The following is a 22,855-nucleotide window of genomic DNA, read 5'->3' as shown; positions in this document are numbered from 1 at the left end:
GGACGCGCAGGCTCAGCGGCCATGGCTCATGGGCCCAGCCGCTCCGTGGCACGTGGGATCCTCCTGGACCGGGGCACGAACCCATATCCCCTGCATCGGCAGGCGGACTCTCAACCACCGCGCCACCAGGGAAGCCCTGCATAGCTTTTTAATTAAAATATTTTCATAAGTAATGTATCCACAAGGTTAAAAAAAAATTCAGAATTTGAAAGATCATTCAGTGAAGTCAGTTCTTCCTTCCACCTCTGGGCATCTTCCAAACATGGGTGCTGCCAAGACCCAGCTGAGACCTGAGGTACACTGGGAGTCAGCGAAGCCCCCGACGATTCTCAAGGGGAAGTCAGCTCCCTGCCCAGAGTCTGGCATCCAGCTGTGATCCAGATTGGGAGAGGAGGTCATCCCTTCCACCTTCCTCTCTTCCACCTACTGTTTTTCTCCCCCAGCTCTGCCCTGTAGTCCTTTAATCAACTCTTTAATTTTCAGAATTTTCATCCTAACCAAAACACCCATGTTGTGTAGTCAGTTATTAGTCCTTCCCTCTTCCGGAGCCCAGTTGGGGGACATAATTAGGAAATTAGTAGTCTCGGACCCTGTTAACCCATACCTTACCCCCTCTGAGAGCTCCCAAATATGGACTGTGATGCAGAGAAAGAGGAAGAGGTGAGGCCCAGAATTGTCATGAAAACAAACAGTGAGGTTTCCTCACCCTGCAAGGCTGGAGAGCGCCAAGGAACTATTCTGAGCTATGAAAACACAGCAGGGCTCTGCTAGGAATAAACAGCTGTCTGTCCTGCCAACGCCTGTCTCCCTGGACACGAGTCCTGACAGTGTCTGATCTCTAGCCAGAAAGTGGGAGAGACAGGGAGAAGGGCGAGGAGAGCCTAGTGTGCCTCCCTCCTTTAGGATGGAAAGGAAAGCTTGTTTTATTTTTAAGATTTTAAAGATTTTCTTCACTTTAGTAGGTTTGAAGTGGAAGGAGGGAATTGCCAGGGTCATGTAAGTCCAGGGGATCTCTCCAACCTTGAATTCCAGAGAGCAGGATGTGAGTTGCTCCCTCCTCAGCCTTGTGCAACTTCAGCCTCCTCTGCTCTACTGGGAAGGAAACATGACCTTCTCGCTGTAAGGTCTGCTGGTTGACCTTTTCTCACCCTTCTTCTTTGTTAATGTTTGGCCACATCTGACACTTTAGACAGAAGAAAAACACTCACACTCACCCTCACTGTTTCCAGTGTCTCTCCACCAAGCTCTACTCTCCTTTCTCCCCTTTCTCCTCCCAACATCAACATGATGTTAGGCCCCGCTTGGCCACCACCTGGCTGCTGTATACATTCCCCAGATCTATGAGTTCTTTCCAGACCAGTTCTTCCTCCAGACTTCCCTGCTTTGTAAATACATCTCTTCCTCCTCTGCCATCCTACAGGCACTGAGCCTGGCAACCTTTGAGTCATCCTTGATGCCTCCTCATCAGGTCTTGTTTGATTTTCTACTCTGGCGGCCACTCGACAACCCCTCTGCCTAGACCTGCAAGTCCCTTTGTTACCTAATGATGGCCTACGCCCCTTCTCAATCCCCAACCTGAGCCATCCTACAGACCACTGGCAAAGGCAAAGGAGCCTTCTTCTTTTTTAAAAAAAATTTCTTTCTTTCTTTATTTATTTTTGGCTGCGCGGGGTCTTCGTTCCTGTGCGTGGGCTTTCTCTAGTTGCGGTAAGTGGAGGCTACTCTTCGTGGAGGTGCGCGGGCTTCTCACTGTGGTGGCTTCTCTTGTTGCGGAGCATGGGCTCTAGGCACACGGGCTTCAGTAGTTGTGGCATGCGGGCTTCGGTAGTTGTGGCTCGTGGGCTCTAGAGCACAGGCTCAGTAGTTGTGGCGCATGGGCTTATTTGCTCCGCGGCATGTGGGATCTTTCCAGACCAGGGCTCGAACCCATGTCCCCTGCATTGGAGGTGGATTCTTAATCACTACACTACCAGGGAAGCCCCCAAAGGAGCCTTCTTACAATACAGTTCTTTCCACTTATCACCCAGAAAACATCCCGTGACTCCCCACTGCCTTCGGAATGAAGTTCAAACTCAAGCTCACCCACAATCCGACCCCAGGTTATCTTTTCAGCCTTATGTCTTGCAGCTCCCCTTCATGGACCCTTCATTCCAGACACACTAATGGTCTTGAATTTCCCAAACATGCCTTGGTTTGCCTAACTTGGTTCTTCCCTCCAACTGGAATATAATTCCTCCCATCTCCACATGTCCAGATTCTAAACATACTTCAAAGCCAAGCTAATAAAGCCTTCTCAACCCACGGATGCCCACCCCTCAACAGCTATAAAGGATCAGTCTGACCTGAACTCCCCTAGCCCTTAACCATTCCTACCTTAGGTCACTCAGCATGTTCAAACCTTGCATTACAGTTGTTTGCATATTTCTGAACCCTTTTCCTACTATCCTGAGCCCTGAGGGCCAAGAAAGCATCCCTTCCAGCACCCAGAACAGAGTTCTGCTTTGCATATCTGGGGCCAGTATGGTAGCTTGGTTAGATGCCTGCAGTGGTTCCTCCCATTGCTGATATATATCCCTTTGCACTGTGATTTTGACTTTTTTCTGGTCAAGACGTGAAGTTTATGTCTCCATCCTTTGAATCTGGGGTTGATCTTGTGCCTTGGCCAATGAGACATTAGCAGATGTGATGTAAGCAGAGGCTTGAAAAGCATTCGCTCACTAGGATTTGTTCTCTTTGGGCTACAGTTGGAACCCTGGATCACAAAGGGGAGAAGTCCAGGCTGGCGTGCTGGAGACACACTGCTGTAATGTGTGGCATGTCTGACAACTGGCCCCAGGTCCAGACCTGTGAGTGAGGCCATCGTAGACCATCCAGCTCCAGTCCATCTGCCAGGTATCTGCAGCCACAAGAGTGATCCCAGGAGACTCCAGCAGAACTGCCAAATGAGCCCAGCCCAGAGGGCCGACCTACAGAATAATGAGCAAATAAAATGGTTTGTTGTTTTAAGCCACTATTTTCCAGGGTGGCTTGTTGTGCAGTAACTGAAACACCCAATAGATGCTGGTTAATAAAATATCAAATAAGGAAAATTCCCTGGCTGTCCAGTGGCTAAGACTCTGAGCTTCCATTGCAGGGGGCCGTGTGGTATGGCCAAAATAAAATAAAATAAAATATTAAAAATATCAAATAATAACTAGCATTCAGTGAGCATTTACTATATGTCAAGAACTAGTCTTGGAAAATTACATGAACTAATTAATTTAATCCTCATAAAAATCCTGAGGTAGATTTTATTACTGTTCCCATTTTACAGGTGAGAAAAGTGAGGCACAGAGAGGATACATAACTTGTCCGAGGTCACACCTGCCAGTCCCAAACCCCAGCAATCTAGCTCCAGAAACCATACTACAAAACACTATACCATGTTGCAGAATGAAGAAAACTTTAACTCATTGTTTTGCTGCCTCAGAAACACCCTTCCTTACATACATGTTAAATTCTATAGCATTTTGGGGTCCAACGTCCAGTCTATGCTTCAAACCCTCCCATACCACGCGCCCTTGGGCCTACCCCAGGCTCCGGGTCCCTCCTACCTGTTTCACGGAAAACCCAGTGTGGGGAACTGATTTACAGACCTGCCAATGTCCACCTACTCAGAAACTTTTCTGTCCCATCTCCTCCCTCCTGCAACCTTGGCTGGGCTGCTGGTTCCAGCAGTGCAGGTCTCATCTGGAAAGGAAATATTCAGGCTAGTGTGTCAACGTTGCCCTTTGGCCCTGTGTCCCAGCTTAACCTGTGCAGCCAGGGTGATCAATCACTCAGGATCTTTGGGCTTCTTTAGCTCTTCCTTTTTGAGGTAGTCAAAGGAGAAACTGGATATGAAATGTTTTTTTTACAAGACAATGAATTACCTGAATATAACAACTGTCATTGTTTCAACAAAGATGTATTTAAGCCCCCGTGATGGGCATGACACCATGCTGGGCATCTGGCCACCAAGGCCAACAGGACATGGTTCTTGCCCCAGGGAAGCAAGGGGAGGACACATGTAGATAATGAACTAGAATTCAGCGTGTGAACCTCCATTGCAGGATTCTTTCCAAAGAACCAAGGGTGCAGGGAGAACAAAGCAACCAGCAGGGAAAGGTGGACGGGGATGATATTTGAGTTGGGTTTTAGAGGATGAATAAGCCTTCACCAGATGAAAAAGGGAGGAAGGGGAAAGAGGAAGGAACCAGAGGAAGGAAGGAGGGGAGCGCATGGGCAGAGGCATCAGTGGATGGGAACGGCCTGTTTGGGGAAGGTCCCATGGCTGGGGGCGTCTGGTGGGCAGGGCATCAGGATGGCAGGAGCTGCTGAACCTGGTCTGTCAATGGCCTCATATGCTCTGGAGAGAGTGGGAAGCTCTGAAGATTTATAAAGGGCAGTTGGCCAAGGAAAACTATAGGAGGGGGATGCAAGGAAGGTAGGAATTCGTTTACAGTGAGTCTGGGCTCAGGAATCTAGTTGCAGAGTCTGTGGCGAGGCTGGTGTGTGCTGTGTCAGGAGAGTCTGGCTGATGTCCCCCGGGACACCCCACGATGGTTTCCTGGTGAATTCACCACAGTCCAAGGGAGGGGCCTAAGTCAGAAACCAGATTTGTCAGCTCACCAAGGGAGATGGACTTTTAGGGAAGATCTAAATTTACCAGAGTAACACCTGGGAATTCCCTGGCGGTCCAGTGGTTAGGACTCCATGCTTTCACTGCCGAGGGCCCAGGTTCGATCCCTGGTCAGGGAACTAAGATCTTTAGGTAAACTGGTTGCTGTTTTAAGCCATTATGGGGACTTCCCTGGCGGTCCAGTGGTTAGGACTCCATGCTTTCACTGCCGAGGGCCCAGGTTCGATCCCTGGTCAGGGAACTAAGATCCCTCAAGCCTCACGGTGGGACCAAAAATTTTTTTTAAATAAATAAATTTACCAGAGTAACACCTGAAGGCTAATCTCCATTTCCAGTAACTGTCAAAGCAAAAGCAATTATCAGGATACCAATTTACAGAAGATATATATATATATATATATATACCTTATATACCTATATCTATATCTATATAATCATTTACACAAGAGCTATAACAGACTTGCCCATTTTCTTTCCATGACTGAGATGTGGTGGGAAGCTGGCCCACTGAGCTGCGAATCAGAGGCAGCAGTTGGTTATGAGTCATGAGAGAGATTTGAGAGGGCCTGGAGCCCTCATCCACGTGGCTATTGTGCCTCCAGGGCTGGACAGTCCTGGCCTTGGGCTGGGTCCTCTGCTCCAGACACGGGTGGATTGTCACTGCCAGGGCAGGCTCTGTAATGCTCCTCTTCTGTGCCTTCTGACAGCCACATTCTTTTTTAGATTCTTGGTCAGGCTCCTCTGGCAGGTTTGGAACTGAACTGCTATCCCAGGGTTTTCTCAACCTTGGTTTCATGTTAGAATCAGCTGGGGGAAATTTAAAAGCTGCTAGTGTCTGAGCTTCACCCCCAGAGATTCTAATTTTATTGGGCTGAAATGCAGCGTGGGTGTGTGGAGTTTTACAAGCTCCTCAGTGATTTCAGTGTCCTGTCAAGGTTGAGAGCCTTTGCTTTAAGGCAACTGCAGATCTCTGTTCTGGTCCACTGAATGCTGATTTTTCTCCTAGAGGGTCACTTACCATGGATCAGGTGCCTAGTACTTCTAAAGCATGACCTTGTTTAATTCTTTTTTTAAAAAAATTATTATTTATTTATTTATTTTTGTCTGTGTTGGGTCTTCGTTGCTGCACGCGCAGGCTTTCTCTAGTTGCGGCGAGCGGGGGCTGCTCTTCGTTGCGGTGTGCGGGCTTCTCATTGCAGTGGCTTCTCTCATTGTGGAGCACGGGCTCTAGGCGCGCGGGCTTCAGTAGTTGCGGCACGTGGGCTCAGTAGTTGTGGCCCACGGGCTCTAGAGCACAGGCTCAGTAGTGTGGCACACGAGCTTAGTTGCTCTGCGGCATGTGGGATCTTCTTGGACCAGGGATCGAGCCCATGTCCCCTGCATTGGCAGGCAGATTCTCAACCACTGCGCCACCGGGGAAGGCCTTGTTTAATTTTTTAACCCGGCCTGCCAGGCAGTGAAGAAGAGCAGTGGTGCAGAGGGAAGGAGTCAGGTATAATTCCACAGAGACCTGGGTTCGATCCCAGCGCCATCGCCTACCAGCCAGGTGACTTGGGGCAAGTTATCTAATCCCTCTGAATCTTTGTGCCCTGGTTTGTAAAGTGGGAATAATAATATCTGCTTCTCAAGGCAGTTGTGAGGAATAAACGAGGCAGCAGATGGAAATCAGCTAGCCCAGATTCATCACCACCATACTGGCTCCATTTCAATGGGAGAAGTGGGAGAGACTAAGACATCACATTCCTTGAGGGTCCTTGAGAAAGAGGGGGGGGGTGCCCCATCATATCCTGGCCCACAGACTATGGCCAAGGAGTATTTTTTTTTTAAAATTATGAACATCAAGAATGGCTTTAGTCATAGTGTTAATTTCATTTTTCTTCTGCTAATCAATTTTATGTACATTAGTTCATATGTTAAACAATATGTGTACCAGAATTAGGAATATAAGCCCTGGGCTTCCCTGGTGGCGCAGTGGTTAAGAATCCTCCTGCCAATGGAGGGGACACGGGTTCGAGCCCTGGTCCGGGAAGATCCCACATGTCGCGGAGCAACTGAGCCTGTGCGCCACAACTACTGAGCCTGCGCTCTAGAGCTCGCAAGCCACAACTACTGAGCCTGTGTGCCACAACCCCTGAAGCCTGCGCGCCTAGAGCCTGTGCTCCGCAACAAGAGAAGCCACCACGATGAGAAGCCCGCGCACCACAACAAAGAGTAGCCCCCACTCGCGCAGCTAGAGAAAGCCCGAGCGCAGCAACGAAGACCCAACGCAGCCATAAAATAAATAAATAAATAATAAAGTAAAAAAAAAAGAGGAATATAAGCCCTTCCTAATGAGGTACACTGACAGTTGGTTAAAGAAAAATAATTTGCAGTGGGGAAGGTGTCTGAGACTCAAGCTCCACTGAGAACACTACAGTCTATTTCCCTTCACAGGGTCCAAGGTGTGGGGAGGAGGGACGGAACAGAAGCTGCAGACACCCACCTGCAAGGCCTGAGTGGAGCAAACACTTGGCACAGGCCAAGTGGCAGGGCGGGGACACGAGGCGGGCACCACTAAGAGGCCAGGCCAGGGAGCTCACACTGCTTGTGTTTGCGTGCAGTGTGTGGTGCTTGAGGCTGTAGGTCCAACAGTCCCGGAGGGGCCACATTCCCAATCTTCCCTCCCACTCGCCAGGCTCCCCTAGAGCTTTGCTGCTCTGACTCTTTGGATGTCTCAGGGCTGCATTCCTCAGGGTCTGCTTGCTTCTCTCTTGTGGCTGGAAGGGTATATTCCCAGGAGAGCCTTCCAACGGGGTCGCGTCGGGGTCTGTGCCTGAGCCTTCTCTGTGCTCCCTCTCCCTTGGGGCGGCTCGAGCTATGCCTTTTGACCCCAGTGGGGAACCCCATCGCACACCCGTTGGTCAGCAGCAGAGCTCCCGATGCAGACATCAGCCTAGGAAAAAAATTATTATTTATTTATTTATTTTTGTCTGTGTTGGGTCTTCGTTGCTGCACGCGCAGGCTTTCTCTAGTTGCGGCGAGCGGGGGCTGCTCTTCGTTGCGGTGTGCGGGCTTCTCATTGCAGTGGCTTCTCTCATTGTGGAGCACGGGCCCTAGGCGCGCGGGCTTCAGTAGTTGCGGCACGTGGGCTCAGTAGTTGTGGCCCACGGGCTCTAGAGCACAGGCTCAGTAGTGTGGCACACGAGCTTAGTTGCTCTGCGGCATGTGGGATCTTCTTGGACCAGGGATCGAGCCCATGTCCCCTGCATTGGCAGGCAGATTCTCAACCACTGCGCCACCGGGGAAGGCCTTGTTTAATTTTTTAACCCGGCCTGCCAGGCAGTGAAGAAGAGCAGTGGTGCAGAGGGAAGGAGTCAGGTATAATTCCACAGAGACCTGGGTTCGATCCCAGCGCCATCGCCTACCAGCCAGGTGACTTGGGGCAAGTTATCTAATCCCTCTGAATCTTTGTGCCCTGGTTTGTAAAGTGGGAATAATAATATCTGCTTCTCAAGGCAGTTGTGAGGAATAAACGAGGCAGCAGATGGAAATCAGCTAGCCCAGAGTCATCACCACCATACTGGCTCCATTTCAATGGGAGAAGTGGGAGAGACTAAGACATCACATTCCTTGAGGGTCCTTGAGAAAGAGGGGGGGGGTGCCCCATCATATCCTGGCCCACAGACTATGGCCAAGGAGTATTTTTTTTTTAAAATTATGAACATCAAGAATGGCTTTAGTCATAGTGTTAATTTCATTTTTCTTCTGCTAATCAATTTTATGTACATTAGTTCATATGTTAAACAATATGTGTATCAGAATTAGGAATTTAAGCCCTGGGCTTCCCTGGTGGCGCAGTGGTTAAGAATCCTCCTGCCAATGGAGGGGACACGGGTTCGAGCCCTGGTCCGGGAAGATCCCACATGTCGCGGAGCAACTGAGCCTGTGCGCCACAACTACTGAGCCTGCGCTCTAGAGCTCGCAAGCCACAACTACTGAGCCTGTGTGCCACAACCCCTGAAGCCTGCGCGCCTAGAGCCTGTGCTCCGCAACAAGAGAAGCCACCACGATGAGAAGCCCGCGCACCACAACAAAGAGTAGCCCCCACTCGCGCAGCTAGAGAAAGCCCGAGCGCAGCAACGAAGACCCAACGCAGCCATAAAATAAATAAATAAATAATAAAGTAAAAAAAAAAGAGGAATATAAGCCCTTCCTAATGAGGTACACTGACAGTTGGTTAAAGAAAAATAATTTGCAGTGGGGAAGGTGTCTGAGACTCAAGCTCCACTGAGAACACTACAGTCTATTTCCCTTCACAGGGTCCAAGGTGTGGGGAGGAGGGACGGAACAGAAGCTGCAGACACCCACCTGCAAGGCCTGAGTGGAGCAAACACTTGGCACAGGCCAAGTGGCAGGGCGGGGACACGAGGCGGGCACCACTAAGAGGCCAGGCCAGGGAGCTCACACTGCTTGTGTTTGCGTGCAGTGTGTGGTGCTTGAGGCTGTAGGTCCAACAGTCCCGGAGGGGCCACATTCCCAATCTTCCCTCCCACTCGCCAGGCTCCCCTAGAGCTTTGCTGCTCTGACTCTTTGGATGTCTCAGGGCTGCATTCCTCAGGGTCTGCTTGCTTCTCTCTTGTGGCTGGAAGGGTATATTCCCAGGAGAGCCTTCCAACGGGGTCGCGTCGGGGTCTGTGCCTGAGCCTTCTCTGTGCTCCCTCTCCCTTGGGGCGGCTCGAGCTATGCCTTTTGACCCCAGTGGGGAACCCCATCGCACACCCGTTGGTCAGCAGCAGAGCTCCCGATGCAGACATCAGCCTAGGACCACATGTCCCCTCTCTCTACCCATGCATGTGGACAGGCAGAGGTGGAACAGCCAAGAGAAGCATCCCTGACCCTCCCCCCACCCCAAGCATTTGTTTGGGGGGCAAGATGAGAGCATTTACACCCATGATGGTCCAAATTTCTTTAAACAAGAAAACACAAGAAGGTGAAAATATGATATTTACCTGGGTGAGAGGATAAAGAGACATTAAATCACTGAACCGAGAAGCAGAATAAAAATAAGAATCAACAACAGCAACCCAGCTCGGCCTCAACCCCTTCGCCATCTGAGCGCTTTTCACCACATGCTGCTGCCAGTCTCGATGGGAATGTGGCTCCTACTGCTTTTACTGTTTAGGCGAAGGTCCCTTTGCCAGAACTTAATTCCTTCCCAGCTCACCTGGCTGGGCCTGGGTCCAGGCAGTTCCTGCAGGAAATGATGGGACTTCCGTGTGGTCTGAGCTTCCGGTTTCCCTCTGGTCACCAGCTGAGTTGGACCCAAATCTCTGTTCCCTGAACTCCCCTCTTGCCAGGGCCTGCCCACTCAGTGTCCTCCCCTAGGGCTGGGTCGGTGGCCCGGGCTTCCAGCTGGGGAAGGAACCCCCTCTCTTCCTGACCTCACAGGTCCCTCTAGAAAAGACACTGACAGGATAGGTCAAACTATAGAAGGAGACACCGCACTCCCCGTGGGTTCCTTTAGCCTGGAGGCACCTGAGAAAACTCGGTCTTTGAGGTCTACTTCCTCCCCACCCTACTCCTGCTCCCACACTCCTTTCTGGAAAATGTCCCAGTTCTTATTTATAGCCATCCAAAGTCCACGCCCCAGGAGGGGCAGCAGGGATGTGAGGCCCTGGAGACTGTCCCCACTGGGACACACCTGGCTCCACAGTCCCCTGCATGCCCAAGGCTTCCCCATCCCAGGGACAGAGGAGGACACCAAAGCTGACGGGATTTGGGGTGGGGACCTGAGGCAGCAGGGACTTCCCCCCGGGACCTCAGAGGGAAATACCAGGGAGTAGAAGCTGAAGTAGAAAGAAGAGGGGAAGGAGGAGGAGAAGAAAGGAGAGAGAAGGAGGAAGCTAGGGTGACAGGGAATTGAGGGAAGCACCTTCCTAAGATCTGGGACACAGGCCTAGTGGGGACCCTGTCCTGGGGCTCCAGAGAACAGTTAGTCTCTAGATGCCTCACCTTCATATTCAAGACCCAGGGCAAAGGAGGATCTGGGGAGGCCCAAGAAACTTCTGAATGTACTGAAGGTAACTGAATTGTACATTTTAAAACGGCCTAATTATACATTTTATGTTGTGTATAAGTATGTTGCATAAAAGTTTTATGTTATGTTATGCAAAAAAAAAAAAGAAAAGAAAGGAAATGGTACAGTTACTTTGGAGTGGTGTCTGGCAGCTCCTCAAAACGTTAAACATAGATTACCATATGACCCAGCAATTCGGCTCCCAGTTATATACCCAAGAGAAATGAAGGCATTTGTCCACATGAAAACTTGTACACAAATGTTCATAGCATCACTACCCGTAACAACCAAAGAGTGGAAACAAAATATGGTCGATCCATACAATGGAATATTATTCGGCCATAAAGGAATGAAGTACTGATTCATGCTACAACATGGATGCCCCTCAAAAACGCTACACTGAGCGAAAGAAGCCAACCACAGAAGACCACTACTGTATGAATATATTTATATGAAATTTCCAGAATCTAGGCAAATCTGCAGTGACAGAAAGGTTAGTGGTTGCCTGGAATTGGGAATGGGTTGGAGGGGTATAGGAAGTGACTGCTAACAGATTTTGGAGTTTCTTTCTGGGGTGAGGAAATTGTTCTGGAATTAGATAGTAGTCATGGTTGCACAACTTTATGAATATATTAAAACCCATTAAACTGTACATGTTAAAACGGCGAATTTTATGGTATATGAATTACATCTCATTTAAAAAATAAGATTAAGGGTTTCCCTGGTGGCGCAGTGGTTGAGAGTCCGCCTGCCGATGCAGGGGACACGGGTTCGTGCCCCGGTCCGGGAAGATCAAAAAAAAAAAAAAAAAAAAAAAAAAAAAATTTAAAAAACAGGAGTCTTCTGGGAAAAGTATGGCCATCACTTTAGACTCTCGGCTGGCCATTCCTCTCTTCTCTGCGACAGGAACCCAGGAGGTTTGAGGTCAACAAAGCTAAGAACCCCCTGTGTCAGGCATCACAGACTCAGGATGCTCCCAGCAGGGAGGGGGAGGGAAGGGAGGATGATGCGAGAGAGAGGACTGCCCCATCCAGTGCCCACCCCCTCCCCCACAGCTCACCTGCCCAGCAATGGTCTCATTGTTGATGAAGTCAGTGAAGTCCAGGGTGGGGGTCCAGGGGTCATTCAAATTATAGACGCTGATGCTTCTGGGCTCCTCCTCCTTCCGCTGGGTCATAGCCAGCTGGTACCTGCAGGGGATTTGGATTAGACCCACAAGGTTATCGACCCATCCTGCTGCCTGAAGCTGCACTGGAGAGAGGACACAAAGGGGAAATGATTTTATTGGAGTCCAACTAGGTTCCATATTAGGACTCAAGTGATCTGAGACCAAAGAGCAGTAAACCAAAACATGCCGGAAGCTCCCTCCATACCTACCAAAGATCAAAGAGAGCAGAGACTGATTAAGCAAACCCTCAGTTTCCCTTTGTGAATTAACTGCTCCTAATCCACACTCCACAGTTTCTACTTGTAGATGACAATTAAAGGACAAGAGTTCCCTTTCTGGTACATCCACACAAGCAGGCTCATGTGGATAATAATAATAATAATAGTTAATACTTCTCTGTGTGTGTCAGGCACCGTTCCAAGTGCTTTAAGAGTTGTCATAATGTGTGCGTCTGTTAGAATACATACATGTATTTTCTAGCTAAGGCCGATGAGAGAGCCTAAAAGCAATGACATCCCAGTAATAATGAGCACACCTGGTACCCAGATCTTGGTTTCTAAATACTATTCTCCAATAAAAGGAACCAGAGATTCCTGGAGAAGTGGTTGATTTCAGGGCTGGAGCAGGGAAAATACAAGATGGAACTGGAACATCTTGTGGTGCCAGAAAGTAAAGAAGTGCTCAAAAAAGGTTGGAGCCATGTCAGCAAGACACAGGACACCAACCTGAAGGCTCTCCCAATGGCCAAAGCTGAAACAATTTAAGAAACAAAATAAATGATAGTATGGGGTTATAGCCCTTAGAATAAAATATCCATGAGTCCATACAGTTATGAATAAATAATTACATACATAAATAAAGTAAAAAGGAGGGATAACACTTTCTTAATGGAGAATTCCAATTAATAAATGTATAAAGAATAAGAGAAAAATGTAAATGACACAGCAATAATAATTGATGCAGGAAAAATCCACCAATAGATGCTTAAATTCGTGGGCAAGAGTTTGAGAAGAAAGAGTTTGAGAAGAAAACAAATAGTATATTTGCATAACATCAAAAATTTCCCCCAAATATTTATTAACTGAAAAGGAAAAACAGTAACTTTTGCAATGGAGGAAGCTGGAAAACACCACCTTAACCAAGTACTTGAGGGTAATATCACTGGTAATAAGACATATGGACATCACATACCCTTTGATATGATGCTCTGAGAAGGGTATAAAGTCATTTCTGTGGTTTTCTTACCAAAAAAACCTCCACAAAAACAAAAACACAAGCTCAACCTGATCATGGGAAAATATCAGAGAAACCCAAATTGAAAGACATTCTACAAAATGATTGACTAGTATCTTCTAAAGTGTCAGTTCCTGAAAGACAAGGAAAACCTAAAGAACTGCCAGATTGGAGGAGACCATAAGGAGATAGGACATCTAAGTGCAATGTGGGTTGCTGGTTTAGATCCCGGAACAGAGAAGGGAAATCAGTAAAGAACTGATGAAATTCTCATAAAGTCTGTAGTTTATAGTATTGTAATAATGTTAATTTCCTGGTTGTGATTGTCCTGTGGTTATGCAAGATGTTAACATTAGGGGGAGCTGGTGATGGGTGTATGAGAACTCTATATAATGTCTGCAAGTAAGTCTAAAGTTATTTCAAAAGAAAAAAAATGGCGGTTCCCTGGTGGCGCAGTGGTTGAGAGTCCGCCTGCCGATGCAAGGGACACGGGTTCGTGCCCCGGAGCGGCTGGGCCCGTGAGCCATGGCCGATGAGCCTGCGTGTCCGGAGCCTGTGCTCCGCAACGGGAGAGGCCCGAAAAAGAAAAAGATGTTTTAAAATAGTCATCATTAATTCTCACAACAGTCCTATGAGGAATGCACTGTTACACCATTTTTACACTTGAGTAAACTGAGATACAGAGAGGTTAAGCTTTCTCTCAGGTGTGGAGAAAAGGGAACCCTTTTACATTGTTGGTGCGAATGTAAATTGGTGTAGCCACTGTGGAAAACAGTATGGAGGTTCCTTAAAAAACTAAAAATAGAGTTGCCGTATGATCCAGAAATTCCACTCCTGGGTGTATAGCCGGGCAAAACCGTAATTCAAAAAGATACATGCATCCCTGTGTTCAGAGCAGTACTACTTACAATAGCCAAAACCTAGAAGCAACCTAAGTGTCCATCAACAGACGATTAGATTAAGAAGATGTGATACATACATACATACATATATATATATGTACATATACATACACACACAATGGAATACTACTCAGCCATAAAAAAGGATGAAATAATGTCATTTACAGCAACGTGGATGGACCTAGTGATTATCATACTAAGCGAAGTGAGTCAGAAAGAGAAAGGTAAATACCATATGATATCACTTATATGTGGAATCTAAAGAATGACACAAATGAACATATCTATGAAACAGAAACAGACTTACAGATATAGAGAACAGACTTGTGGTTGCCGGGGGGCAGGATGGATTGGGAGTTTGAGGTTAGCAGATGCAAACTATTATATATAGAATGGATAAACAACAGGTCCTACTGGATAGCACAGGGAACTATATTCAATATCCTGTGATGAATCATAATGGGGGACTTCCCTGGTGGCGCGGTGGTTAAGAATCCGCCTGCCAATGCAGGGAACACGGGTTCGAGCCCTGGTTCGGGAAGATCCCACATGCCGCGGAGCGGCTGGGCCCGTGAACCATGGCCACTGAGCCTGTGCGCCCGGAGCCTGTGCTCCGCAACGAGAGAGGCCACAACAGTGAGAGGGCCGTGTACCGCAAAAAAAAAAAAAAAGTTTCTCTCACATTTTCTAGGAGCCCTCCACATGCTCTCCACTCCTCCATTACAACCTAAGCCTACTGAGAGCAGGGATGTTGTTTCTTTTGTTACCTTGTTTTAGTGCAGTGCTTGGCACAAATAGCCTTCATTCGGTAAATATTTGCTGTTTGCCTGAGTGTCATATGTTGTTATGTGAGAAATTAGAAGTGACAAGATATATGTACATTATCATTGAAATTTGGTGGTAATATTCTAAATATGTATATCAGTATATCATATATACATAGTATACACTGTAATATATTCTAGATTGCAGATGCACGATTTTAAAAAAGGAAAGACTTTTTTTAAGCATGAGAGAATAACCATCTAAGGGTGAAAATCCCTGAGGAATTTGATGACTTTCACATTTTCTTCTTATACTTTTACATTTTTAATGTTTCAATGACAATTTTTAAATCTAGGCATGGTGACTTCAGCCCCCTTTACTGGAATCCTGGCCTCCGTCAGGATGTCTTACCACCTGCCTCCAGATCCACCTTGCAGTGGGCACTGTGGGTGTGGACGGTGCCCAGCGTGTGCTTCCCAACCTGGTTTCCGTATCTTCGGGCAGCACCAAAGAGGAACACCGAGCTGATGTAGCCTGTGGCGTGGAATTTGACTTCGATGGCCCCATTGGGGTGCAAGACCATATCCCACACGTAGTCGTAGTTGAGCAAGGTCGACACAGATCTGAAGACCAGCACTGTCTCCACAAGGCCCCCAAAATAGTGGGAATGAAAATCTGAGTGGTGTCGCCTCAGGGGCAGGCCCCGGTTCTGCTCAAACACACAAAAGGCATCAGGTAGTGTCTTGGGGGCTCGGGACTCCAAAAGGAAGTGCCAGTCCACGTAGGTGGCCAGATAGGGGCAGTCCACCCCACGGGTCAGGGTCGTGGAAAAGTGGCCCAAACCAAAGTTGCCATCTGCGTCCCGGCCTCTCACAGCAGAAGGAGAATTTCCACCATAGACAGCCAAGGCCTCTTGGAGGCTGATCTCGTAAGCCAGCCGTTCTCCCTGGAATCGGATGTCAAAGATCCTTGGCCCACTGAAAGCTCCGAGGCCAAAGGAGAAAGTCCACAGTGAGGAGGCCACTTGACTCCCCTGGACACTGAAGCGGGGGCCCTGCGGATGGAACTGCAGAGGAGGAGCCGGACCCGGAGGCCATGGCCAAAGGTAAACGTCCAAAGGGACGACGCCACTCGGTGCCCTTGCACACTGTACCGGGAGCCCTGAGGTGAGAACTGAAGAGGGGGAAGAGGACCTGGGGAGACCCGCGAGCGCAGCGATGAGGCCCCAACTGGCAGGGGTAGAGGAACTCTAACCACTTCCAGCCGGCCAGCCTTAAACTCCCATTCCAACTGACCCAAGTCTGCATAGTAGTGCCCAAGGTAGAAGACCTGCTGGACAGCCCAGCGGGCAGGGTCCAGGGCCCGGTGGTCCAGCAGTAGCTCGAGCCCCACAGGGTGCAGGAAAATCCCAACACCTGAGATGTTATGGTAGAGGGCTATCCAGGTAGCACGGTCTCCTGAGCGCAAGCCACGAGGGGTGGCGTGCAGAGCTGCCAAAGTGGAGCCACTGTAGTTGAAGACAGACGCCAGGAAGACTGGTGCCTTGGGGAGCTCCACCTCTTTCAAATGCTTCCACATCTGGGCAGACTCAGTTCCCAGCACGGGGCGTCGGTGATAGGGCAGGGGGCCCCCGTGACGCTCCACAGTCACATCCCGCAGGTAGGAGGGGTGCGGCAGCGGCCCCACCAGCAGCTCAGTCACATTGGGCTGGGGTTGTCCACCAAAGAAGACGATGGCCAGTGCCTCCCGGGCAGGCGGGGGGCTCCCCCTGTCCAGGTGGGCCAGGGCTGCAGCCTTGGGGGGCAGCTCCAGCTCTACCGAGAAGATGCAGTTGTCTGAGGGTTGGGCCTGAGCTGCATCCACCAGGCCTGGTCCCAGCTTCTGGGTCAGAAAGCTCATCACAGCCGTCAGTTCTTCTCGGCTCAGGTCTGCAAACAGCTGGCTCTGGCCAGGGTGTGTCCAGGGCTGGGCACTTGGTGATACGGAGGGGCAGAGGGGAGGCAGGCCGGGATGACACTCCTTCCCGACTCCTTCCTCACTCCCAGCACCACCTTCACCCATGCCCAGCACCAGAACACTCCACAGGGACAAAAGAATAAAGACAGCCACAGCTAAAGCTCCTGGCTGCCTCCAGGCTCTTGAATCAGAATGCAAGATAGAAAGACAGACAGACAGACAGGACCTGGGTGCAGGATGCCCCTTTCAGTCTCTGGAGGTTCCTGGCTCTGGGTGGGGCTTCTGGGCAATGGCATGATGGGTACATTCAAGACAAGCAGCCAAGGGCAGAAGGTTGGCAGGGGGTGGAGGTTGGGGGAATCAGTGGTCAGCCCAGGCTCGGGAGGTGGAGCTGATGTAGGAATGTGGACTTTAAGTGGCTCACGTAAGCCTCTGTCCTCCTGTTCCAAAACAAACACACAGGTTCAGGGTTGGGGAACGAAGTGGGGGAGGGATCGGTTTGGGAGATACAGCTGGAGAGAGGCAAGCGGAAGAAGTGACAGGGGCAGAAAGGGACTGTCCTTGGGCTCTTCCTCCACTCTCCAGATGCGGCCTTTCTCCTGGCTACAAGGCCGCAAGCAAAAGTCACTTGTGCACACCCCTCCAGCCGGATTCCCTCCTTCCGTCCTCTAGCTGACGAAGCCCTCATCAACCAGAATCCTACTGGCACCCGTAGGAGACTGGAGAGTCATGCTGAGAACACAAAGCACCTGGGAGGAGCTGGGGGGCTGAAGGGCTGAGCCAGGTCAACATCTTGGAGGCCCTGCGCACCCTAAATCACTGGAGGGGAGCATGGAGCGGGGTGGAGTCAGTCCAAAGTTGGAGGGGGTGGGGAGTTTCAGTGTAACAGAGATCCCTCTCTCCCCACTTGAGCGGGACTGATGGAGCACGGCAGAGGTCATGGTGCCTGGAAACTGGCTGTGAACGTAATCTAGCTGCCCACAGCCCTCATTTCCAGGAAACCTGCCTCCAAAATATTGCAGAGGCAGAGAGCAAAGTTGCCTCCATTCTTGGGCAGGTGATGTGTGGGAGACTGCCATCCTCTGTGCAGCCATGTCCTGAGGGGAACTAGGAGAGACTGAGGGATCCGGAGAGAGGACATGCATCTCTCATGAGCCTGGAGGAGAATCCTTTGCAACCTGGACGCGTCCAAGAGCACTTCCCCAGGAAGCCACGTTAGACCGACCTTGTAGACAGAGCGCGTGCTCCTGCAGGAGACTGGACAGGGCATTCCAACCGAAGGGAACAGAAGGTGCAAAGGTACAGAAACTTGAAACAGAGCCTGGGCCTGGGCAGGGAACAGCCAAGGCCAGCTTATGGGGTGTGAGGTGGGGATGGGAGGGGGGCAGGCAGAAGAGGTCAGGTCAGGAAGCCTTGTGAGGTGTGTGTCTAAGCAAAGTAGTAATTGCGGGGAGACAGTGAGAAATCCCAGAACATGTGAAACCAGGGAAATCAACACCAGAAAGGTCAGATTCTCCAAATATCATCTGATTATGCAACCAGCTCTATTTTGATATGGGAATTCCACATAAGGGGTCATTTTATTACTGACCCGTGTCCTTGGACTCTTTAATCAATAGAATTGATAAGGGCTTCCCTGGTGGTGCAGTGGTTGAGAGTCCGCCTGCCGATGCAGGGGACATGGGTTCGTGCCCCGGTCCGGGAAGATCCCACATGCCGCGGAGTGGCTGGGTCCGTGAGCCATGGCCACTGAACCTGTGCGCCCAGAGCCTGTGCTCCGCAACGGGAGAGGCCACAACAGTGAGAGGCCCGCGTACCACCAAAAAAAAAAAAAAAATATATATATATATATATAGAATTGATAAGAAGCCAGAGGAAGCAAGGCTTTACTGGGACTCACGCTGCAGCAGGAAGGAGTAAGAACAAAACACAAGTTCCCAGGACTTCCCTGGTGGCACTGGTTGAGAATCCGCCTACCAATGCAGGGGACATGGGTTCGAGCCCTGATCCGGGAAGATCCCACATGCTGCAGAGCAACTAAGCCCGTGAGCCACAACTACTGAAGCCCGCGCGCCTAGAGCCTGTGCTCTGCAACAAGAGAAGCCACCGCAATGAGAAGCCCGCGCACCGCAACGCAAAGCAGCCCCCACTCACCGCAACTAGAGAAAGCCTGCGCACAGCAACGAAGACCCAACGTAGCCAAAAATAAATAAATAAATAAATAAATTAAAAACAAACACAAGTTCCCTTGCTTGCTCTCTGTGGAGGTTGGGCTGATTCCTTATGTGGGGTGAGGGTGAGGTTGGGGGCAGATTGGTGGGTCGGGCCCGAGGGGAGGCTGAGGTGTTTTGCCCACCCCCTTGGTGGTGCTGTGTGCAGGGGTCATGCCCAGTACCCTGCTTTTGCTCCCAGCACCTCAGAAGTGGCAGTTGGTTTGTGGCTTTTTTGTATCTTATGGTTCATAATTGCCCCGATTGCCCATGCATGCAGGTATTTTTAGTCCCTTGTAGTTTCTTTGTGTTCTGTGGCTCCAGGAAGCATTTGCCCAGGTGCAAGTGCAAGCACTCCGGTAAAGGGTCCCAGGTCCCAGCCTGTCTCAATTTGAAATGGGCCATGTGGACTTTATAATGAGGGGGAGAAGAATCTAAGGTCAAACCCAGCCCTGGCCACAAGGCAGGCATTTCCAGCCTGGGAACTTCACTCTGGGCCCTTTCGTAAGTGCTGGTCTTACCTCCCAGCTAAGAACACACCTTTAAGAGGACGGCTAATGTTTTATGTCCCGACCAGTGCTACCAAGAACAGGTCAAGAAAGTCCACTCTGGTGGGGTATCCCCAGGCTCTCCTATGGGAGGTGGGTAATAATGATCAGGGAGTGGGAGGGAGAGCCTTCGCCTTGCCTGGTGGGGGAACTGGTACAGAAGAAGGTGTCCCCTCTGCCCTCCTCCCCTGTGTCTCGCTGTCACATCGCTTCCTCTGATATCGTTTCATCCTAGGCTTCACAATCATCATGTCAAACACCCTAAAAACGTGTTGAAAAGTTGTCCCTTTTGGAGAATTACTCAGGAGATAGGACCACACGTCCTGCTGCCCCCACTAGGTCTTATTTTCATTTGGACCAACCTGGCCCCAGCCTCTGTGAATGTGTTGAAGATGCGTTTATCCCTGGGAGCCAGAGCTCACCCCCCAGCCCACAGGCTGAGGACTGGGCCCTAGGATGTGGTGCCTGAGTCGAGCTGCTGCCCCAGAGGCCCTGTGTGGCCAGCGGGACCATCTCAGACACCCAGGTCACTGCACCCTGATCTGCATTCTGAGGACATGGCTCTGGCTCCAGTGTGGAGTGGGGCTTGGGTGTGGGACAGACGGGGGGGAGGACACTGGACAGGAAACAAAGGGCCAGGATGAGGCCAGTGACCTCGAGGACAGAGAGGGAGGGAGGGGTCTGAGCGATGTGGTGGGTGGAGTTGACAGGACTCCGTGTCTGATTGGGTGGATGACTGAGAAAGGGCACAGCCTCTTAGGTGACACGAGGACACAAAGGTTGCACTGGGTGACTTGCGATGGTGGGAGACTTTCCTCAGAAGAAGGACATACGGGGACTTCCCTGGAGGTCCAGTGGTTAAGATTCCAAGCCTCTGCTGCAGGGGAACTAAATCCAAAAACAACTAATGCCAAAAAAAACCCTAAATGCCAAAAAAAAATAGCAATGTTCTTCCGTTCAGGAGGCCAGGGGCCGCACAGAAGCAAGGACCTGAGTCAGTGACCAGGCATCCTTTCTTACTTTCCCTGTGATCTCAGCAGAAGTTGGGATGGGAGGGGGGCATCCAGGATGGGGTTCTGATCGGGACACTCTGCAGACAGGGCCTCCCTGGGCCACATTCTCACAGGAGTCCTCCCCCAGCCTCACCCTGAATTCAGTCCACCATCATTTCTTCCCCCTGACCCACCTCCCTGTGCCTAAGCCTTCTGTCAACTCTATTCTTTGTAACTGGGCCAGAGACAATGTCCTCAAAGGCAACACTGACCCTGTCACTCCCTTGCTTAGAATCCTTCCATGGCTCCCCATTTTCCTTACAGTAACTGTGGCTTGCAAGGACCTGCCTCCTCTGCCCCCTGCTTGGCCCTCCAGGCCCTGCTCACAGCCCACACACATGTCAATGAACTTGAGTACTTGGATGGGGCCACTTCGTCACCTCCTGGCTTCTGAACATGCTGTTCCCTCTTCCTGGAACCTTATCTCCGCTCTCTTCCTTCTCCCTTGGCCAACTTCTACTCCTCTGCCAGGATCAGCTTAGACATCAGGTCCCTGAGGAAGCCTTCCCCAATCCCTAAGTCTGGGTTAGGAGCCCCTGCTATGTCCTCCTCCTACCTCCCCTGGAAAATTCCCTGATGTAATGGACCCTTTACTGGCCCCTCTCATGCCTGAGGGTAGACATTGCACATCTTATTCCATAACGTATCCTAGTGCCTTTCAAGGCACCTGGTATGTAGGAGGCACTGGGGAAATCTTTGTTGAATGCATGTAGGAATCCTTCTCCTGCACCCTCAGAGGGGGCCCTTCCCAGGGGCTACAGGAGGAGAGCAGAGGCAGGCGGGCACATCTTGTGCCCCTCACAGGGGCTTCCCATGTCTACATTCCTGGAAGTCCCAGTTACACCTCTGACCTAAGCCTCAGGTGTCCCCTTGCCCAGCTCCTCTTAGGGCAATGGGCCCAAGTCCTAAAGATCTTGGCCCTGGGGACACCAGGTATTTCAGAACCTGACATCCTGGGTTACTATTCCCTCCTATGGCTTCACCAGAAGTCTGAGGCTAACAATCCAGCCAGGGGTTTAGGAAGAGAGCGGGTGGGGTAGGGGGCTGGAGGTCCACCTTGCAGCCCTCCTGACCCCAGCTGGGCTGATGAGCTCACGATCTACATGTCCACTGACGCCTGGGCCAGGGCTGTCATCACCTCCATGGAGGGTTGTCATCTCCATGATGTGACTGAGAGACACACCACAGTCCCTTTCTCAGATCAAAGCTTGTGAGCGAACATTCACACACACTCGCACACTCACCGCTTGCAAACACTCACACTCTGGGGTCTGGAGATGGGTTTCAAGGCACTGAGGGTCATGTTATAAAAACAGGATGGGATGAGGGGTGGACACCAGCATTCCTTTATTCCTTTTCCCTCCAACACTGACTGTTGTGCAACTGACCATAAACAGGAGCCAGAAGGAGGTGGAGACAAAATCATAAGCATGTAATGGAGACGTGAAATTACTCAGGTCAGAGAAAGTAGAAGGATAAACTCGGTATCAGAGCCACGGTGGCCACAACACGCCTTTTTCTCCTCGGTCTCAGTCTTCAGTCTCTCCTTGTCCTCAATCTCTCTCTGTCCTCTGTCACTCTGGCTTCCACCCCAGCCTGTGTTATAAATTCATCCAGCCATCACTGGCCCTCCCTCCTGACTGAAGTCTTTCTCTCTGTTCTTTGGAACCTAGTTTCTCTCCAGCTCACTAACTCGTCTCCATCCGCTGTTCTACTGACCCAGAAGTGAACCTGGGCTTGGGGCAGGACAGAAGGTAGCAGAAGCTTCTGTGTTGTCTGTGCTCCCTGGATATGATCTCCCTCTGGTCAGAAGCTGAGCAGCGTCCGAAATCTGTTTCCTGCATTTCACCTCCTAGCCTGGCCTGGGCTTCCAGCAGGCAGAAGTCACCCCTCCCCAGTGCTTCTCATTGCCCCCACTTTAGAGAGAGAGAGACAGAGAGAGGGAGAGGGAGGGAGAGAGAGCAAAAGAGACATTGACTGAGGTTTAACATTTTCTTGGAGATGTACAGGCATGAGGAGGCAAAGCAGTTACCAGAGGCCATACCCATTTCTCTGAGTCTCAAATACTTGAGAAAATTGAGTCCCTGGGGCTATCTCTTAACTCACTCTACCCTCCCCCCCTACCCCAACCCCTTCCTAAGAGACAAGTCAGTTTGAAAAAAGAAGTCAGGGCTTCCCTGGTGGCGCAGTGGTTGCGCGTCCGCCTGCCGATGCAGGGGAACCGGGTTCGCGCCCCGGTCTGGGAGGATCCCGCGTGCCGCGGAGCGGCTGGACCCGTGGGCCATGGCCGCTGAGCCTGCGCGTCC

The 22,855-nt window shown here is 50.4% G+C and overlaps 1 protein-coding gene across 1 annotated transcript; it reads right to left on the bottom strand.

The window, feature by feature from the left end:
- Positions 1-11,576: 11,576 nt before the first annotated feature.
- On the bottom strand, positions 11,577-16,844 carry LOC102978430 (primary amine oxidase, liver isozyme-like). Its single transcript, XM_055089800.1, has 4 exons — positions 15,880-16,844; positions 15,195-15,772; positions 11,776-11,966; positions 11,577-11,612 (listed from the first exon to the last, which is right to left on the bottom strand). Exons 1-4 carry the CDS (start codon positions 16,842-16,844, stop codon positions 11,577-11,579), a joined length of 1,770 nt encoding a protein of 589 aa, XP_054945775.1.
- Between the last annotated feature and the right edge of the window lie 6,011 nt (positions 16,845-22,855).

The sequence above is a fragment of the Physeter macrocephalus genome, chromosome 14 (assembly GCF_002837175.3).
Source record: "Physeter macrocephalus isolate SW-GA chromosome 14, ASM283717v5, whole genome shotgun sequence".
Taxonomy (NCBI): Eukaryota; Metazoa; Chordata; class Mammalia; order Artiodactyla; family Physeteridae; genus Physeter; species Physeter macrocephalus.
The sequence above is the reverse complement of the archived record's forward strand: the minus strand, read 5'-3'. Positions and strand labels throughout refer to the sequence as shown.